The sequence below is a fragment of the Anopheles coustani genome, chromosome 3, assembly GCF_943734705.1.
Source record: "Anopheles coustani chromosome 3, idAnoCousDA_361_x.2, whole genome shotgun sequence".
NCBI classification, from domain to species: Eukaryota; Metazoa; Arthropoda; class Insecta; order Diptera; family Culicidae; genus Anopheles; species Anopheles coustani.
In genome coordinates, this window is record NC_071288.1 from 97,311,508 (window position 1) to 97,331,370 (window position 19,863).

The 19,863-nt window shown below is 41.5% G+C and overlaps 7 protein-coding genes across 11 annotated transcripts; 3 read left to right on the top strand and 4 right to left on the bottom strand.

Annotated features, from left to right (window-relative positions):
* Positions 1–1,620, bottom strand: LOC131272778 (uncharacterized). 3 transcript variants are annotated; one of them, XR_009180143.1, is made up of 4 exons: positions 1,465–1,552; positions 1,092–1,394; positions 468–936; positions 1–392 (listed from the first exon to the last, which is right to left on the bottom strand). XR_009180143.1 is itself a non-coding variant. In XM_058274631.1 (4 exons), exons 2-4 carry the CDS (start codon positions 1,493–1,495, stop codon positions 578–580), a joined length of 693 nt encoding a protein of 230 aa, XP_058130614.1. In that variant the 5' UTR covers positions 1,496–1,516; positions 1,565–1,620; the 3' UTR covers positions 1–577. The 3 variants fall into 3 exon arrangements, 2 of the variants coding, with proteins under 2 accessions (XP_058130614.1, XP_058130613.1); XM_058274631.1 differs by adding an exon at positions 1,565–1,620 and having other exon boundaries at positions 1–936; positions 1,465–1,516; XM_058274630.1 differs by having other exon boundaries at positions 1–936.
* An 896-nt stretch (positions 1,621–2,516) lies between these two features.
* On the bottom strand, positions 2,517–3,725 carry LOC131271569 (small ribosomal subunit protein eS26). The gene is made up of 3 exons (XM_058273044.1): positions 3,627–3,725; positions 3,096–3,273; positions 2,517–2,881 (listed from the first exon to the last, which is right to left on the bottom strand). Exons 1-3 carry the CDS (start codon positions 3,627–3,629, stop codon positions 2,715–2,717), a joined length of 348 nt encoding a protein of 115 aa, XP_058129027.1. The 5' UTR covers positions 3,630–3,725; the 3' UTR covers positions 2,517–2,714.
* Positions 3,726–4,210: 485 nt separating this feature from the next.
* Positions 4,211–9,095, top strand: LOC131260531 (hydroxyacyl-coenzyme A dehydrogenase, mitochondrial-like). 3 transcript variants are annotated; one of them, XM_058262281.1, is made up of 4 exons: positions 4,211–4,270; positions 6,607–6,700; positions 6,776–7,051; positions 7,116–7,648. In XM_058262281.1, the coding sequence occupies exons 2-4, from the start codon at positions 6,632–6,634 to the stop codon at positions 7,635–7,637; spliced, it is 867 nt and encodes a 288-aa protein (XP_058118264.1). In that variant the 5' UTR covers positions 4,211–4,270; positions 6,607–6,631; the 3' UTR covers positions 7,638–7,648. The 3 variants fall into 3 exon arrangements, with proteins under 3 accessions (XP_058118264.1, XP_058118263.1, XP_058118262.1); XM_058262280.1 differs by lacking the exon at positions 4,211–4,270 and adding an exon at positions 4,422–4,574; XM_058262279.1 differs by lacking the exons at positions 4,211–4,270; positions 6,607–6,700; positions 6,776–7,051; positions 7,116–7,648 and adding exons at positions 4,422–4,574; positions 7,764–8,471; positions 8,528–9,095.
* LOC131260534 (hydroxyacyl-coenzyme A dehydrogenase, mitochondrial-like) lies at positions 4,917–6,381 on the top strand. Its single transcript, XM_058262283.1, has 2 exons — positions 4,917–5,337; positions 5,501–6,381. Exons 1-2 carry the CDS (start codon positions 5,230–5,232, stop codon positions 6,314–6,316), a joined length of 924 nt encoding a protein of 307 aa, XP_058118266.1. The 5' UTR covers positions 4,917–5,229; the 3' UTR covers positions 6,317–6,381.
* Positions 9,096–11,591: 2,496 nt separating the features above from the next.
* Positions 11,592–13,032, top strand: LOC131260526 (inositol polyphosphate multikinase-like). Its single transcript, XM_058262273.1, has 3 exons — positions 11,592–11,829; positions 11,891–12,717; positions 12,787–13,032. The coding sequence occupies exons 1-3, from the start codon at positions 11,592–11,594 to the stop codon at positions 13,030–13,032; spliced, it is 1,311 nt and encodes a 436-aa protein (XP_058118256.1).
* LOC131260533 (mitochondrial 2-oxoglutarate/malate carrier protein) lies at positions 13,008–16,632 on the bottom strand. The gene is made up of 5 exons (XM_058262282.1): positions 16,187–16,632; positions 14,744–14,980; positions 14,443–14,636; positions 14,143–14,353; positions 13,008–14,081 (listed from the first exon to the last, which is right to left on the bottom strand). Exons 1-5 carry the CDS (start codon positions 16,240–16,242, stop codon positions 13,850–13,852), a joined length of 930 nt encoding a protein of 309 aa, XP_058118265.1. The 5' UTR covers positions 16,243–16,632; the 3' UTR covers positions 13,008–13,849.
* A 293-nt stretch (positions 16,633–16,925) lies between these two features.
* Positions 16,926–18,391, bottom strand: LOC131270581 (probable phenylalanine--tRNA ligase, mitochondrial). Its single transcript, XM_058272445.1, has 2 exons — positions 17,183–18,391; positions 16,926–17,115 (listed from the first exon to the last, which is right to left on the bottom strand). Exons 1-2 carry the CDS (start codon positions 18,389–18,391, stop codon positions 16,948–16,950), a joined length of 1,377 nt encoding a protein of 458 aa, XP_058128428.1. The 3' UTR covers positions 16,926–16,947.
* Positions 18,392–19,863: the final 1,472 nt, after the last annotated feature.

Genomic DNA, 19,863 nt, shown 5'->3' on the forward strand with positions numbered 1-19,863 from the left:
TTTTTTTTATGAAAAACTAGGACATTTATTCGAACAAGCGTCAGCTGGGGAAACATATATGTACATTTTTAGCACAATTTCCTTTCTGGTCGCATGTGTTTCCTTCTGAACATTACCGTTTACACTGTAATGGTATGTGCAAAATAAACCCATCTGCGCTGGATTTGATTCGATTTCAATGATATTCTTGTTTAACTGATTCATCTGGTAAATCTTCTGAAAGCCAATTTTATTTTAGTTCTATCGATACAAACGATTCCTTTTGTAGAGTTTAGATGGGTTCATCAAATAATTTTTCATTGCCATTGAACCATTGATACTGAAAACAGGATGCCCACAGACGAATGCAGCAAGATTGTCGCACCGGGAGAACAGCAGCTGGAACGAACAATCTAAAATTTACTACAGTAAATAAGAAACTGACTCTATTTAGAAGGATTATGCTGGAAGAGATACATGACACATACAAAAGTAGTAATTTCTACACGCCTCCGCCAACGCACCGTCATGGACACGTATCAGGCTGATGGCGAGCACGAGTGCGACATAGTAATACCCGCGCTCTCATAGTAATGCCCTAACGATCACTAAGGCCACCCCCGATCTTCTTCTCGAAGATCTTCTTCGAATCACAGAAGCCGTGCTTTGTCTTCCCGAAAGAATTCGGCCCGGAGGAAGTGGGTGTGTCTCTCCCAATGTTGCGCATTCGCATCCGACACTCGGCGGGCATCTCTTCCGGCTCACTGTCGTCGCTTTCGTCCGCCTGACGGAACGCATTCGCGATCGGTTTCATGAGCCGCTGAGGTTCTTTGCTGAGAGGGGCGGCTAGCTTCATCTGTATGCCTCCGACCGGTGCCTTCACCTTGAGGATGGGTGGCTGGCCAACTGCTATACCGCCCGAGGTGGGTGGGCGAATCCCTGATAGTCCTAGCGTGCCTTGAAATGAAAGTGTTGTGTTCCTCAGAACGATTAACCCACTTGTACCATGCAAAACAAGTTACAGGAACGAGTGAGGGGGTTGGGGTTTAATAGCAGATGGCCAGACAAAGAAAGTGGAGGAGATAGCAAGGGACAGTGGGAAATTATCTCACCACCGGGACCGGTGCCGGTACCGTTCTGACCAGCTGTGTTGTAGATGCGTCTCTTGCTGTTAAGTGCGTCCTGTCGCCGCAGCCGTTCTTCTTCAGCTTGTCGTTCAGCTGATCGTCTCTGTTGTGTCTGTTGCGATGGGCATGGTCGGGAAGAGAAATGTGATGGGGGCGAACGAGACCGGGAGCGTGAACCGGAATACACCGGGGATGGTGTTTCTGAACTAGCTAGAGATTTATTTTGACTTAGCGAAGATCTGGTTTGGTTAAACTTCTCATCTTCTCGCCGTCGTTGCCGGTGATGTCCTGTTGCAGCAGGAAGCAAAGCAATATGTAACTCCTCGATTCTTCTATAACAACAACCGAAAAAACTTACCATCGTCAGTGCGTTTATCCCAGCGACTCATTGCGTTGTATTTAAGTGATGGCTAGTACGATAAAGTATCGCAAATACAATTCAGTTATTGCATCAATACCTGCACTTGGAAACTATGTTTATCAAACTAAACAGTAAGAAAAATTACGAACTTTGGCTGTCCGTGGGACAGCGCACTCAAAATTTGTTTAGGATGTCAGGTTGTGACATTTAACGCACATTTGCTTCTTCGAAGCAAGGCAAAAAAGGCTAGGTGACAACAGTGCAGTACAAGAAATCGATACCACCAGCGATATCAAATTTTTTATTCAGTAATGTTGATGCACGAAACTTGATAGTAAGCAATTGAACAGTTCGCTCGATTGTATGCGGTATGTAGGTAATTTTGCATTCTTGGACACAACTTCCTGTCCAAAAATCTATTCTTCGCAGACACTGCGACTGTGAAATTACTTTGACCCGACCTGCTGTTTGTAATGTCTTGATCAAAATTTGACAACTGACATTTGCAAAAGGTGTCTTCATGAAAAAGGTATGATATCCGAGGTGTGTAAAAATACGAACTTCGTAATGACGGTTTTTATTTTCATAACTTGCAAGTTGGTAAGGAAATGTAGAAATACTTGCGGATCTATCCTTGACAACATTCAATTTGGAAGGTCCAGAAATGTGTTCTACAATGGGAGCCTAGCTCGATATTTGATGTTATTAGAATGTTAAGAAAAATTGCCAATTGCCCAAATTGGCAACAAGTAAGGATATGCTTTGGGTTGAGTGTAAAAATAACCCATCCTGCAGCATCGTTAATACACGAAGTATAAAAGTGCATAAAAGGATCTTCTTCTTCTTCTTCTTTCACTATGCGAGTCGGGGTATATCCTCCTACGTTAAGTCGAACGTTTGTTCCCTCGTATTCAGAGGCATACCGACTCTGACGACTCTGATAAAAGGATCATAGAAGCACGATTTTCTTTCCTTCGTAAAGTATGTGGTTACCCGTTGGACTTTCTTTTGAACGCTTGCTCTTGCCATTAGATGGAAACCCGTAGGTATAGGTTTATATTTTACTCTCCTTTAATGCTCCAAATCAGCCGTTCTTACAACGCTAGAAACGCGTAACACGAACCCCTGCCATACACTCGAGAAAAAAAACCCCCAGCGCGAATCCATCATCAAAGCGAAAGTTGATGTCGGTCTATCTGCGTCCTTAAAGATGTAAGTCAGGTTGCCAAGACCGCAGCTACTGTTGCTTACTTTCGCTGGGCATTCTGATTACGGTTCATATCCTTGGGGAATGACCGCTGCGGGGGAGTGCGGATACGACGGGCCTCCTTCGAACGGTTACGAACAACCTTCGAGTGAATAGCGCACGACACACAGTAGTGCAGCTTGGCATACAGTTTCGGCAGTACGTACGCTGGAAACATGGAAACGAAACGGTTTATTAAACAATTGATATACAGTACGTTTAAGTTAATGACAGCTGCCAATGGAGGTGATCACCATGCTCAGATAGCAAATATTCGAATTTCACATCCCGCAGGATCCACATAGGGTATGTTTTCCTCATGTAAAATGCGTCACCAGCAATTAATACAAACCAAATGGCTTCCATAAACACTAGAACTTACAGCTGTACACAGAAGCATCGGAGATGTCACGCACGGCAGCGGCTTCTACAATGTTACGGATCACGAACTTCTTGATCGCCTTATCCTTCGGCACACAACGGGCACAGTTGGTGCAACGAACGGCTTTCACATGGCCGCGGTTGTGCTTGCAACGTCCTCCGTTACGCCTCTTCTTGGTCTGCAAATCCCATCATCCAGAGAACCGTTGTAATGAACATGAAATATAGCACCAGAAATTCAAACCATTAGTTATTTGCACGAAACGCACCCGGCATTCCATGAATGGTTAACGCCATGTTGAAACACATGTATGTCAACCAAGCACACTACGTGTTTATGGTGCAGCCTGTGGCAACTCTTTCCAGCCCAAGACGCGATTACATTAAGTCTTTTAACCAAGCTTTAAACGAATTTACAGACTAAAAATAACATTTTCATCTAGAGAACTACTTTACAACACTGATGTAGCACATTTCACGAGAATTTGCAGCGATTTAACACCGATTTTTCGATATTTTTCGGTGCACTTACCATTTTGGTGACAGATCGTTAACAGTACCACGGAAGTAGAGAAGGCTAAACCAAAGTTCACACTTGCGCGAAGCCTCCCTTTTGACAATTGTGACAATTGAACGTCACACATCAAGTCGATGAAACTTTCGTCGATTTCATATTGCCATGAAGGATGGGGGATGCAGATACAATTGATAATTATTTCGATAAATTACGATCTTATCAAGGTAAATTAACTAAAAATGTATGTTTTAAAGCACTGATTCTCAAAACCTTTTACAGCTATTATTTTACCAACTAAAACATAAAACTAGTTTCAACTATGTGATCCAGCTGATCAATGCCTTCAGGTACCTTTTCAACAGTTTAACGCATTGATTCATCCCGTATGCATTTGTTTTGTATTTTTTTGATAATACATTTTTTTTACTTTTTTTAAGTATATCATACTATGTTGAACTTCTGAACACTTTCTGAACAAAGTCTTACTTCCGGTTTACGATGAACAATATTTGAAGAAGCATTTTTGACATATTTCACTATTGTATGAAGCTGGTTTGAAATCAGTCGAAATGTATCGGTAGGTAAATTAAACTGTTTAATGTCCCCTTTTGCATTTATTCTACACTATATGCTGTTGAATGTGGTGCTTAAAGTAAATGGTGCGTCTTAATGTAGATTGATGAGCTTTTACCAAATTTACAGCGTTTTTTCCATATTTACATATTTGAACCCAATCATCTATCGATAAAGCTGTTTACAACCCTCGCTGTTGACTTGCCATTTTACGCTTTGTGAATTCTCAGTTTATGTTGTAATTTGGATCATAGTTGTTTTGCTTCAAAAGTTTAGCTTGCTCGCGCTGTGTAGATCTATTTATGCGTCTGGGAATAATTGCAAAACAGTTTAAACATTAGCAATTGCCTTAATCTCTGCTGCTGTGTTTGGTTGAACGATTTGGAGGAGGTTAGTGGCAATGTTTTGTTGTTTCTTGGAAACTTCTTCTTTCTTACAGCCAATAGTTACCGCGGTGTTTTATTAAAGCTGCAGAAGTTTTCAAACGCTTTTTACGTACAAAATGCTCTACATTAGGCTAGTTTACCACTTCGAGGTAACAATTACGCCTGCAAAGTTAACAACCCATTTCAGGAGCATTTTGGCAAACGGTGCGTTTATTGACAAACCATCAAATCTGTTTAAATATCCTGTGCGTGCCCCGTTACGAGCATAGGGGATTGCAAAGAAATAATTGATTGTTCTCAATCGATAATTCTTGTGAACGTAGTGTGTTAAAAACAAGTGCTTCTCGGTTAGTGGTGTTTCCCGGCTCGTGGTATGAAAAAGTGAAGGTTTATGGCGAATCCGCGATCTCAAGAGCATCACACGTGTGTCAAATGCGTTTACGGCAACCTGTAGGTTTCATCCACTTTTGAGCTATACAATCGCCAACAATAGTCGTCTATAACCGGGCTGCTGCGCTGGAACACTTTGGTGAAGAAAAGAAGACTGATTACAGGAGCAAGGAAAGCCACTGTCACGATAGGCTTATCATCTGAACTAACCTGTGAATCTTGCGAAATTTGAACAATCTACTCCAGTGCATAATTAAAAGAGCTTGAAAATGGCTATGTCCGGACTACGTTCTTTCACCCGCAATATGGCCACAGCGGCTAAAATCAACAATGTCGTCGTTATCGGCGGGGGACTGATGGGTTCCGGCATTGCCCAGGTAAGTGCTGTTCTTTCATTGCAAAATTGGTGGTGCAAGGTACAAAAGTCCAAAGCTCATGAAGCACGACAATACGCTTCCTCCCGGCTGATATTGAATTTGCACTATTAGAGTAGTAATGATGTCAAACAATTCATAATTATTACAAAAACTAATTATACAGGTTGCTGCCGCTACGGGCCACAATGTAAAATTAGTCGAGATGAACGATGAACTTGTGCAGAAGGCCATCGGAGGAATTCGCAAAAGTCTCGAGCGTGTCGCAAAGAAGCAATTTAAGGACGATACCGCCAAGGGACAACAGTTTATCAATGAAACACTCGCCAAGATCAAGGGCGAAACTAAACCGGAAAATGCTGCCCAGGATGCAGATCTTGTCGTTGAAGCGATTGTTGAACGTATGGATGTGAAGCACCAGCTTTTTTCCAAGCTCGACGTGTCCGCTCCAGCTCATACGATATTTGCGAGCAACACGTCCTCATTGTCGATCGCAGAGATTGGTTCAGTAACGAAACGACAGGATCGCTTCGGAGGATTGCACTTCTTCAACCCGGTTCCCGTGATGAAGCTTTTGGAAATTATTCGCACCGATTTCACATCCGATGAAACGTACAACTGCTTGGTGGCGTTTGGTAAGCGCCTCGGCAAGAGCTGTATCAGCTGTAAAGATACACCCGGATTTGTTGTCAATCGGTTATTGGTGCCGTACATGGCGGAAGCGATTCGACTCCTAGAACGTGGGGATGCGTCGCCGCGCGACATCGATACGGCAATGAAGCTGGGCGCCGGCTATCCTATGGGACCGATTGAATTGCTAGATTATGTTGGCCTTGATACGACGAATAACATTCTACAGGGATGGCATGAAAAGTATCCAGAAAATCCACTTTTTAAGCCGATTAAAACACTAGAAAAACTTGTAAGTGAAGGTAAACTGGGCGTTAAATCTGGAGAAGGTTTTTATGCCTACAAAAAGTGAATCCATCGTACCTCTATGAGAGAGAACATTATATTTAATAAACATATTTAGATCTTTAACCGTAAGGTGTCGTGTCACTCGCATCCCAAAAGTAATTTTGATGACCAAAATTAAATCTTATATAATCCCACAGTGTTTACTTTGGCAATGTGTGTGTTAATATTTTTTTATCAGATAAGGTTGTCGCTTAACTCTGTAACGGCAGAGCCTGTTCGATGCAACAAGTGTTTTTCCGCGGTGTCTACAAAACTGTATGAACATCAAAGTACATCCTATCGTCTCTATTGAAGGTAACAATATCGCGTGGCAGCAAGAATGGCATCACCAAAAATCAATCACGTTGCTGTAGTTGGCGCAGGAATAATGGGCTCCGGAATAGCTATGGTAAGAATACATTCGTGCAATTGCGGGGTCAAACTCCAACGTAATCTACGAGTTTATTTTTTTATTCACCCTCAGATAACCGCTGCCAATGGGTATCAAGTAACAGTGGTAGATGTTAACGAGGAGACTCTGGCTAAAGGCCGCCATCAGGTGGAGAAGGATCTTCATCGTATGGCGATGCATGTTAGCAAGGGAAATGAAGAAAAAGCGAACAAGTTTTATTTAGATGCGCTAGCCAGACTCAACTACAGTGTCAGCTTGGAGAAAGTTTTGTCAGCAACCGATCTTGTGATTGAAGCAATCGTTGAAAATCTCGAGAAAAAACAAGCACTTTTCAAGATCATTGATCATGTGCGTGAGCGCAATTTATTTAGGTCGAAAAACAGTAATAATTTCCCATCCTCTACTTCTTCAGGGTGCTTTGCCACATACCATTATTGCGACCAACACGTCGTCGCTGTCGGTGAAGGAAATTGGGTCTACCACTAAACGCCAGGATCGCATCGGAGGTCTACACTTTTTTAATCCCGTTCCGCTTATGAAGTTGGTTGAGGTGATTCGCACTGATAGCACATCTAACAGTACCCACGAAGCCCTTCTGGCATTTGGAAAGAGTCTTCGCAAAACGACTATCACATGCAAGGACATGCCGGGATTCGTCGTAAATCGGCTACTTTTTCCAGTTATATCCGAAGCTCTCAGCATGGTGGAGCGCGGTGATGCTACTGCGCATGACATCGATATAGCAATGAAGCTTGGTCTTGGCCATCCTATGGGACCGTTTGAGCTAATGGATATAGTAGGTCTCGATACGGTACAGAACATACAGAAAGAGCGGCGCGACAGTGCGGTGAAACCTAGTACACTGCTTGAAAAAATGGTTAAGGATAACAAGTTAGGTGTCAAAACCGGTGAAGGATTTTATAACTACAAATAAAAATTGATTGTTTGCGTGTTGCAAAAAAAAAATGTGTAAACATGCGTTTGGATTTTGTTGCAATTTTTCAAATTTGTAAATTGATTGATGTTTGTTGTAAGCATTTGATTTTTGGTTTCTTTATAGATTGTCAACGTGTTCAGAGAAGCCGGACGATGGGCCAATATTAGGCTAAAATTGAATAAAAAGGAAAGCTCTAGCATAAAGTGCATTTTAGCACTGACATCAACTCAAAGGCATCGTAAGCAACCATGCCATGGGAAGGTACTCCAAAGCTCCCAGTTGGCGTGGAACAGTTGGAAAATCAAGTTGCCGGTCATACAGCTGCTCAAGGATGTGTTGGTCTTCTGAAAACTAGTAATAATGATGGAACGATCCTGAAGCCAACCGGGAAGGTGCTTTGTGGCATAAGAGAGATTGCTTTCTATGAACGATTGGAAGATGTGCAGAAAAACGCGGACATCCAGACTGACGCCGATGCCGTTGATGCTACAAGAGCCTCGTTCGAACTACTTAATCGCATTGTGCCGCGCTACTACGGTCACCCGAAGCTCACGATTGAGGGGAAGGTGATGGAATTTATCCAGTTAGAAGACTTAACCGATGGTTTTGAGCAGCCGTGCATTATGGATGTGAAAATTGGTCGTCGCACTTGGGATCCGCTAGCGACACCCGAGAAGCGAAAAGCAGAGGAAAGCAAATATAAAGCCTGTAGGCAACGGTTTGGACTCTGTATACCAGGATTTCAGGTTTTTTCACACCGCTGTGGAGGTCAGTTAATTCGGCATGGGAAGGATTATGGCAAGAAGCTCACGGAGGTTAACATTCGTGATGGTAAGAGGAAGAGGCTTGAAAGATGTTGAGGATGTTTAATTATGTTTTTTTTGCAGCATTCCTTTTGTTTTTGAATGCGTCGGAAGATGGAAAACTACAGCGCAATCTAATAGAAACTTTTCTACAAGAACTCATTCTAATCGAAAGCTGGGCTCGAAAACAAACTTCTTTTCGGCTGTACTCCAGTTCGGTGCTGCTGTTATACGATGCTTCTCGACTTGAAAGCAATATTCTGGAGCACCGGAATATCAAAGGTTTGAATAGAAATCACAAGGAAAGGGCGCTGGACATGCGGTCAAATTGGGTGAAAGCAAGAATAATTGATTTCGCGCATGCATTTCCGGCAGAGGAGGGCACTGACAGCGTAGACGATAACTACTTACAGGGAATAGCGAGTCTTGTAGGCTTCTTTCGCCAATTTCTCGCCAGCGATATCAATTAAAATTGCTGCAGAAAAGATCACTTTAGGTAGAGCATAAAAAGTATAAATCATGTATTATGCATTGGCCATAACTGAGCATTTGTAAAACAATTTATCTTTTTTGGAAAGCCTTATGCAAGGGTAATAAGTGTCTAGTTTTTGTTGATAAATGAAAAATATACGTAAAAGCTTTGGACCAAATATTGGAAGCAGGAAAATTGAACTTAATGTAACTCGTATTGCTTTTAAATGCACTGTTTTCGCTTTGTACTTTTGTTCTTTTCGGTACTATCATGCCAAAGTTAATCAGTAAATATCTATACAAAAATTATGGCACAGTGAATGTTGCAAATATTACTTTAAGATAGTTTGTCGCTATACATACCATTGCTTAGTGCCAGTCTTTAGTATAACTGTATCATCTAATATATATTAATATATATATCTAATATATTAAAGTCACCGTTGTCTGTATATATTTTCCTCCTTTTCCTCTTTTACAACTAAATAATGTTGGCTTGACTCAAAAAGCGGTGAATTTTGATGACATACATACAATTGTATCTCTCAAAAACTGTTTTGGTTTTTTGTGCAAGAAGCTAGATTTAAGGGTAGTAAATTTTGTTTTTGAACCCTAATTTTGCAGATGTGATCACCTTTCTTTGCCTCTATCGAAAACATTCACGAAGGATTATAAGCGATCAAGCAACAGAGATTAATTAATCTTTTAACCGTGCTTAAAAACGCGATACATAAATTCTGCAACTTCCATAATTAATTCATAGATTGGCTTATCATTTGTTTATACAGCCGGATGTCGATTATCTATTGTCCTGGTCCAACTGAAGTATAGACACAGTTTTCCTCATACTTGCTTCAATGGATTAATTTGAAATGGTTGCACTAAGATGGAAGCACAGTCGGATAATGAATGCAAAATGTATATTAACATGGTTTCATTGACTACAGGTACTACAGGTATACTATAATTAAAGCTTGGGTTAAAATATCATCTAAGGGAAGGGGAAAGGGGGGCTTTCGCACTACCTCCTGCCCCATAAATGGTAAAAAAGCAATATGGGTATCAATTTCGCAGTATTTGTGTTCTCTAAATCGAACGGCCTTACTCTTAATGTTCAATCTTAGCCCAGACTCCCTCTACCTTCCTCCTCTTCAGTAAAACAATAGTAATGCTCAAAACGAAAAGCGTTAATTCTTATCACATGTATGCAACAGCATTACGCAAAATCTACTGGACCGATTTGCACCAAACTTGCCTGGATGGTAGCTAATATTCCAAGGACGACTCATTTGTTCCTCGTTTGTTGATATCCCCATACCTCCCTACCCCTCCCGAACACCTACCCTCTAAAATTAATGAAAAGCAATTAAAGCTCAACGGTTAACAGATTTTCACAAAAAATTGTACGCATACTGCTTACATAGGGACATAGCATGGGTTAAAATTTCATTTATCTAGAGGAAGGAGAAAGGGGGCTCTCACACTATCCCCTACCTAAAAAAATGGTAAAAATGCAATATGGGTATCAATTTCACATTATTTGTGGTCTCTAAAACGAATTGTCTCACGCTTAATGTTCAATCTAAGCCCAGATTCCCTCTACCCTCTATCTACCCTCTTCAGCAAAACAATAGCAACAGCATTATAAAAAAAATGGTAAAAATGCAATATGGGTATCAATTTCACATTATTTGTGGTCTCCAAATCGAATTGACTCACGCTTAATGTTCAATCTAAGCCCAGATTCCCTCTACCCTCTATCTACCCCCTTCAGCAAAACAATAGCAATGCTCAAAACGAAAAGCGTTAATTCTTATCACATGTATGCAACAGCATTAAGCAAAATCTACCAAGTGTATCTGCACCCAACTTGGCTGGAATAAAGCTAAATTTTTATTCTTTCGAACGTCGTATGTTGATTTCATCATCCACCTTCCGAACACCTACCCCTTAAAAATGATGATAAAGAAATATTACTAAACAATTATGGAACAGATATTTACAAAACTTGGTACACATACTACTTACTATAAACTAAAACTGTTTGTCTTGATCTAACTAAGATTCAAGCACAGTTTTTCTCATACTTGCATCAATTTGTTTACTTTAAATGGAAGCTTTTTGTGAGAATCTCAGTTAAATAATAAATGTCAATTGTGCGCAAAAATAATTTGAAGTTGATGAAATGAACTTAAGCAACTCTAGCATTTTTTACTAATTCCAAACATTCAAGAGTTTAAAACTCAAAATACTGATTGAAAACACTCTTTAGCCTGTTTTTTTTCCACCCGGATGAAATCGGGTTAATCAGCTAGTTATGAATAAAATATACAAATCAAGCATATACACACAGACACAAAGTATCTATACAGAATATCAATGCAAAATTTGTAAACTTGTTATCAATGTTTTTATCTATACAATTTATGCACTCACGTGGAAGAATTTAATCTTATGACAAATCCAACTTCCTTTCCATTTGCTATCATTTGCGACTTTATACCGTTGCCCAGCATCGCCCGTAGAAAAGATAAATCGAAACCTTCCCCTAACTTGGTTAATTCCTGCTGGAACGATAAACTTTACCTTCACTTTCGGAATGATAATAATCGTACGGGGTCTGTTTAGTTCGGATGTGTCCACCTTGTGAATCGGATAGCTGCACGAAAAAACGAAAATGAGTCAACTGAAGCTGCCACCATACCAGAAGCGCAAAACGTCTACTAGCCGGCCAACAACGTTGGCCGTGGTGGGCATCGGTTCCTTATCTTCAGGAGGTTCTAGCCCGGGAAGGAAAATTTCCTTAGGGTATGGCATCCAAAGCACATCTGACTGTCCTCTCCTGCCAGACGGATTTCAACCATTGCATTGTCAAGTAGCAGGGCACGCATTCCATAAAGGAACAGATTCCTTGGGTAAGTGCAGTATGGATTCACATTGTAATCGCAAAATAACTGGAAGAATGCTCTGTTGCAGGATTGTTGAAAAGCGTGGACGATGGTGCTGTCATGAAGCCAGCTGCAAAACTACTAGCGGGTACGCGTGAAATAAAGTTCTACGAACAGATAAATGGTTCATCGGGCGAAGTGTCGAAGGAACTGTTGTTACTGCGTGAAATAACACCAGAATACAGGGGTAACCAAAAGTTAGTGGTCAACGGTGAGCTAATCGATTTTTTGAAGCTGGAGGACCTCACCCAGGGCATGCTGGAACCGTGCATTATGGATATCAAAATTGGACGTCGTTCCTGGGATCCAATGGCAACGGAGGAGAAGCGTCGATACGAAATGTCCAAGTATATCGAAACAAGGGAAGCGTACGGATTCTGCATACCCGGATTTCAGTTTTATTCCCTGCAGAATGGGCGCCTACAGCGCTATGGCAAAGAGTACGGCAAGAAGTTGAACGAGGTAACGGTGCGTGATGCAATGCGCAAGTTTCTCAACGCCGACGTTGGATTTTGTCGCCAGCTGTTAATACAGTTTCTCACCGATTTGTGGAACATACAGAAGTGGGCCCGTACGCAAACATCCGTTCGACTGTACGCCAGCTCGGTACTACTCGTTTACGATGCACGTCGATTGAAACCAGTACTTCAACACGCTTCTAAAAAATCACCACGAACCCCCACAATGTCTCCTATTAGCCCAGCTGCAACTCCTTCGCGATCCAGTAGCAAAAGTACCACACCAACGACTCCGACCTTCTACACCACTTCTATCAACGAGCTTGGAGACGTGGAACCATTGCAGCACTATTTTAAGATCCAACGCAGTCATTCCGTCAATCACAACTACGAGCAAGTAGGAGATCTCAATCTGTAGATTATGTTTAGGATAAGAATAAATCTCTTCTCATTGCCTTTTCAACAGGAAATCAAAACAATGAAGGAAAACTATACCTTCATGCTGGACAATCTCGTCGGATCGTACGAGGAAAAGGTTTGGGCCAAAGCACGGATGATCGACTTTGCGCACACATTCCCTGTGCAGGGTACTGAAGAAAAGCCCACTATCGATCGGAACTACCTGGAGGGCATCGATAATATAGTGAAGCTGTTCGAGGGTTTTCTTAAAGATTGTGAGACTCAAAATTCTCTTTTACAGAGTGTTTCTTAAAGAGGTCACTCTATCTACACGCTGTGCGATCTTTTGCTTTATTATTTTGTTACTATTCGTTTCTAGGCTCTATAGAAAAATATACATGTTTACATCTAATATACGTAAGCCTACCCCACGTGTTATTGGGAACGGGGTTTCTTTATTCCTGAAAACAGGATCGGGAGTGCCTTTGATTTACTTCTTCATTCTTTCATCGTAATCCCGCATATATTGTGACGAGCATTGGCTACTTTTCCCGCTTTCCTGCTCCACTGATCTAAAGGCAACACGAGTTGAAAAAAAAAACAAACCAATGTTGAATCGCTTCCATTCAAGTTTACGCATCAAACGCAAACCAATGTTGGCATGTGGCCAAAATTGCACTATGCACTAGTAAGAGTCACTACATCTTTTTAGTAATGCGCATATGGTTCATATCATTCTTGGCAGGATGCCAATGTCAATGGACGGACACGGACTGTTGACAGAGTGCACCCTTGCCGGAACCGTGAATAAAGTGCAAATAAATCGTCTAAAGAATGTCGCTAAAACAACAGGTGCAATTATATGAAGGTCACCCGCCAGTTAGGAACAGAAGTTTGGAAATAGTTCATTACTTTTTTACTGATTCAGATATACATGCGTTTCACGCGATATTTTTCATTTGCAACAAGTGCTTCATCGAATTATGATATTTTTACTATTATGTACGACGAATTAGTGACGAAAAAAACAACAAAAAAAAGGTTTGAATTGCCATCGAAAGAAATGCTTCTGCGGAAGAATCCCGCTAATAAACCAATAATCGACGGACCGATCGATCTGGCAGCGAATTCTAGAGACCCGATTTGGAACCCTCGATACCCATAATGTGCTTATTATACAACCCGTTCAGTTGTTCAAGGATGATAAACGTAAGAACCGTGTGCGGTCCGAGTCGGCCGTAGTAGGCAGTAAAACCCTTCCAAAGAGCAAATAGACCCTCGTGACGGACTACTTTGACGATCACATCGATGGTACTCTTGTACGGCGGCTGCCCACCAGGAGCAACCTTCATGTTTTGTATTCTGGAAAAAAAAGAAGAATTTTTGAAATTACTCATGCACAATCCAGCTGATTGATTGTTACCTTGTTTTCGCAATATCAACTGGTAGTGAAGCAGCGGTGGTGATTAAACCCGAAAACATACTAGCCGTGAAGTGAAGTCCAATGCCTTCCTTCATCAGCTCAGAGCTGACCAAGTATGCCTTGGCCTGTGAGTACGAAGCAAGCTGTGCGGCATTAACTACCATGGCGCGGCCCATTGTTGGAACACATCCACGCCAAAGAGACACAACTCCTGAAAGTTGAAAAAAATAACATTGATTAATGGTATTGTGTTGGTAACCCCGAGCGAGAAGATTACTGGACCAATGCAAAGAATTGTACCTTCTTCCCGTGCGATGCGGAAAAGTGCGTTAAAAAAACCCGTATAGTTACGCCTTTCCGCAACCGGAAGTCTTCCATCGGCAGTCATACGGATCAAAATCAGTTCACTGGGATTTCCGACGAACGATCCGACCGCCCCTGCCGTCATGCCCATTGCCATCGATATCAATAGGTTGGGTGCTTTATTTGTTTTTCTAAAACAGCGTAATCACGAAAAGGGTAATGTTATAAGTTATTGACAAACTTAACAATCCACTAGAAGAAGAATTACTTCTTCTATGTTGAATATCAATAGGCTCACTGTTTGTAGGTGTCATTAAGCGACGTGTACACACCGAGACGAGTCGTTGTGTAGGTGGCCTGTCGCATTATTGCCGCACTTAAGCCCTTGTACATGGCCAGAAGACCCTCGCGACGGATGATTTTGCCAATTGCATCAAATGTATTGTTGTACTCCTTCGCGGCTCCACCCATGCCAGAAATTTGCATTCGGGTTTTCACTAAATCCAGCGGCTGAACCACACATGTTGCTCCAATTCTGAAATAAATGCAAAACAAAAGCATCGTAAAGCAGTGCGTATGTTTACTAATAGTTTGTTTATGACGATCTAGATCACAAGGCCGTAGATACGTTATTTTTCAAGATGAGTAAAATATGGTAAAGAATCTTTTGCGTAGCTAAGTGCCTTTCTGCCTGACGAACATATATTCCAATATTCTTATTTGTACAAACATCGAGTTTTACATTCGGCATGCTTTGTATGCTTTTAAAAAAATAACGACCAATTAACACGTTGATAACGAGCTCGTCGGTTGTAATATTGAATGCCAATAGTATTCACTGTTGATCTACTGCACAGTGCTAACAAACGTGTTTACCGTGCCTCGTTGAGTAGATGACTCCGTGCGTTGTCAAGCAGTACTCAATCCAGGGCTAAAAAACGATTACGCAAGTATGAACGATAGATGAAGAGCATAACACGATGATGTATCGACGGTAGTCCCGCTAGAATTATGCCACGCACATGGCAAATTAAAAACATTAAATCACTATCTAGAAACGACTGGTGGTACAAATGCATCAATATCGCTTCGTTTTCGCGCTTTCCAATAAAATCGCTTTTTTAAGCCGGACAACTGATAAGATTTGTGCAACCTTTGACCATGATTTATTCTGGGATCCGAACTGAATGCCACTGGTTTAAGTGGTCGAAATGTGTTTTCATCCAACCAACCCTACTACTTCGGGATAAAAAGGCATCAGCTGATCATACGATCGTAACATGACCTTGAAGGAAGAGCCATAGACCCTTTCTTCAGTAAACCAGTGTTGATGTTGATCGATGTGATCATACGTTAATCATTTCTAGTGTCAGCGTTGGCAATACGGAACATACCAACTTTCCCTTCCACCGCCGGCTTTAGTTAACTACGTAGCCAATCATTTAGAAGGTCATTCTACCCCAAGGTCTATATTTAAACGGCCCATCTGTCCCGTGGCGTGGGATTCCGTTAAAATTTGGGAATGGGAAGAAGGATGCTGTTATGCGTCATCTGCGTAAGTAGCAGCTTCTACTGACGCAATTGTAGCCACAACATACCCTTGACCAGCTCAGCACCGTCCCATTGTCACGGGTGCTAGTACCAATTTTAAACTATTATCTAAGAGTTTCTATCCTTCGTTTTGATGACTATGCATGGATGCATGATTCCTAAAAAATGATTGGTTAAATTTACAACTTACCCAGATAGACCGCCGAGTACATATTGCACATAAACTGGTCGTTTTTTGCCAGTCATTTTACTTGATGGATCGTTTGTATTATCGCCTTATGTTAGGTCTATCGGTTCCCTTTGGCTAGTTTGTGACCTTTTTTAGACCGGCCCAAGGTACACTTACTGAAATGTATGCTGGAGGACGTTTCGCTGTGCAGTGAAAGGTAGACTTTAAATCTACGCTTTTCGTATCAATCGAAGCAGGTGGGGATTTCGTGGAATAAGATATGAATGCTACTATTCGTTGCTTTTCTTCAAGGCACACACGAAAAGTCTGCCAGATTGAAAATGACGGGAACGAAAGGAAAGGGGAAAGATATTCGATGTCTTATTCACAGGTGGGCATGGGAAACCGAAACTATTTATCACGAGCGTACGAATACATGTACTTCACGATGGACGAAATTGGACTGAAGAATCCCCAAGTTCAACGACTACATTTTTGCTTGGATCCGGCTAGCTGTCAAGCAACGCTGGTCTCTTTTTGTCGCGTACGGTATCTTGCTTACTCTCTCGATGACAGCTCACTTTTGACAGTCTAGATGCAATTAAATTAAATCAACCGTTTCCCAAAGTAATTTTAGAAAATGGTACAGTAATAATTTCTGATTTTGAAATCAAATTATTTCACGAACGTTTCAACGAAGCACTTCTCAATACTTTCAAACAGTTCAACACACATGATAAAGCTTAAGTTCCAACGGTTAATACTAATAGCTTTAGTTCTTCTTATCGTATGCTAACATTGTATGATTCAACCAATTCAGTACCAATCTTGGCATGCACTAAATTCACTTCCGACTGTGTCAGGGTGCGTTCCATGTGTCGGTAGACGATACGAAAGCAGAGGCTACATTTGCCTGTTTTAGGGTGTGTAAAGCGGTCGATAAGTGTCACCTAAAAAGAGATACAGTTAATTTGTGAAACCGCACGAAACCATCGTCGAACCATTTGTTAATCTCACCTGTTCAACCATATCGCCACCGACATTCCGAACAATATCATAGAAATCATTCACGGAGAATTGATCAGCCGACATAGCCTCAGGAAGCCAGAAAGACAAATCATTGGAACACTGTGGGAATTGCGATATGGGTTTGTACTTTACGATTCGATCGTCGCGAAACTGGTTTAAGAACCCACTATCGCTACTCCAAAACAATCTTATATCTGGTATTTCAAATAGTATCATAGCCAAACGTTCCAATCCCACACCAAAAGCGTAGGCAATTGAATTTTGAACTCCCGCCCTTTCAAGGATTTCATTGCGCGTAATGCCGCCACCTAGGATTTCAAGCCACGTGCCGTTGAAAAAAATTTCTAGCTCCCACGATGGCTGTGTGAATGGGAAATAGGCATCAACCCAGCGATACTTGATGCCAACCCCAAACAGTGACTGTACCAAACCAACGAGGATTTTCTTCATCTCATGTTCACACAATTTAACGGCCTCTAGCGTGTGACAAGGCTGTTTGTGCTGATCGATACAATCGGCTAGTGGGCTAGTTGTTCCGGTGGCGGGGTTCCCATTGGACAAGTGTGTTTTGAAGTGTGTTTCGAGAACTTTTAGCTCCGGATTACGTTCAAAAAGCTTGTCCTGGTGCACGATGCGAACAGCATCTAGCTGATGAAAAACAGGGTAGTGCGTTGAATCGATTTCATCACGCCGGTACACGTCTCCGACCACAAGGAAGTTGTCCAAACCGGCCTGAATTAGCTCAACCTGGTGGGCCGTTGTGTGCGCTCGTAGCATATAATCTTTGTTAACATAGTAGCAATCACTTTTCGCTCGACTCGGATGGTTCTGGGGTATAAGCAGCTGGTCAAAGTTTTGCTCTATGGAAACCACTGCACTCAAGTTGTCGTACACACTGAATAAAGGATTTCCTCGAGGGCTTATGTATGCTCCGTAGAAGTATTTTACTATTTTCTCACGCACAATCGACAGTGGATGATTGCGCTGCAGATGTAAGTTTCTGTCCAGATGTGAAAGCACTTTCGGCGTAAGGTTTGTCCACGAATCTCGTGTGTACTGCTGACGGTACAAATCGATCGTATCTTTGTTGATTTTAGCTTGACTGCCATAGTAGCGCTGATACAATGTATTGCTCGATTGAGACACCGATAGGGATTGCCGCAGTCGGCATAATTGCCTCAAACTGAAGAACAACATTTGCAAGAATAGTATAACGTAAACACTTTCGATCAGTATTTCATAATACCTTGGGTAGTAATGTTTTTAATAAAAATGTTTTCACATTAACATACCTGACATATGTCAACAAACTCGTGTTGAGCTCTCTTTCTTGAACCTAGTTTCTGTATCCCGCTCCTGACAACGGAATCAGGTAGTTCATAAAAATTGCAAGGTTTGAAACTGTTGCCGTTGAAATAGCAAACGCATGGCCGGGAATGGTTAATAATCGGCTTCCTTGGCCAACAAATAATTATTTAATGAAAATTATAGCACACGCTTCAATCCCTTGTGTTCAATCATTATCTTTTATTATGAGGTTTTTTTTTAAGCAACATAATTGCTTCACATGCTTCGAACAACAACATATAGGCATTCAATAGCCACAATTTGTGCATTCTCTTCCCTAGGGTGCTCTTCGTTTTCCTGCATCGTTAAACTTGATTGATTGTTTTCATTTCATGTAATTGTGATACAGCTACTCGGAAAAACAGCTGTAACGACCACAAGCGATGACTGTTTTAGTAGGGATTCGCTCTTCTATACAGATCGTCGCAATTAAATTGTTTCGAAGCTATACCGTCCGCGCCAGTCTTCGGTCGACTGCCGGGCACAAAAGAGTTCGCGCTGCGCAAACGGTTGTGCGTATTGAATTGACTCCCATCGCGTCACACGTATCACAGGAAAAAGAAAGTTAAGAATCAAACCTTATATTCCACAGAGGAATCAACTACAGAAACCGGTCATAACCGGATCCCTTGTGAATAAAAAGTGTACGGTTTGTGAGCAAGAAAAGCGGGTTTTCAGTAATTGTGTCTGAAACTAGACAGACCGGATAAAATATTGTTACTGCCTCATCGACCGTTGTATACAGTACAACAAAGATGCTGCTTATCAACATACGTACCATATTGGGTCAGTGATAGCGAGTAACAGTTAAGCTTCCAATGTAGTGTGTTTTAAACAACATGATTGAAATACATAATATACTAACAATAGTGGAATATTGAAATGGCACACAATAACACAAATAAGAAAACGGTTCAAACACGTGCTTCTCACGGTTTGAACATGTGTATGGGAAGCATAAAAAATGAAGTAATATGTAGAAGCATTGATGATCACAGAGAATGTGCAACTAAAATGCACTGTGGGAGCGTACGTGCGCTTTTGCAAGTATGTATATCTTGCGATGCGCTTATGTAGAGTTAGTCCACCAGCACGGGGCTCGAGGTCAAACGTCCTCAAGAAAATATAAATGTGCGATTTGTAAGACGCAAAGAAATAACCGAATGATTCCTGATGCCCGAGAGTAAACGAGAATGGACTAACAGCAGAAGATAAGACATCAGGAATGGAAGAAACACAATGACCTCGGTTGATACAAATAATACTCCATCTTGCCAGCAGAGAAAGGAAGTGGAAATTGTGTTGAGAACAAAAAAAGTTCA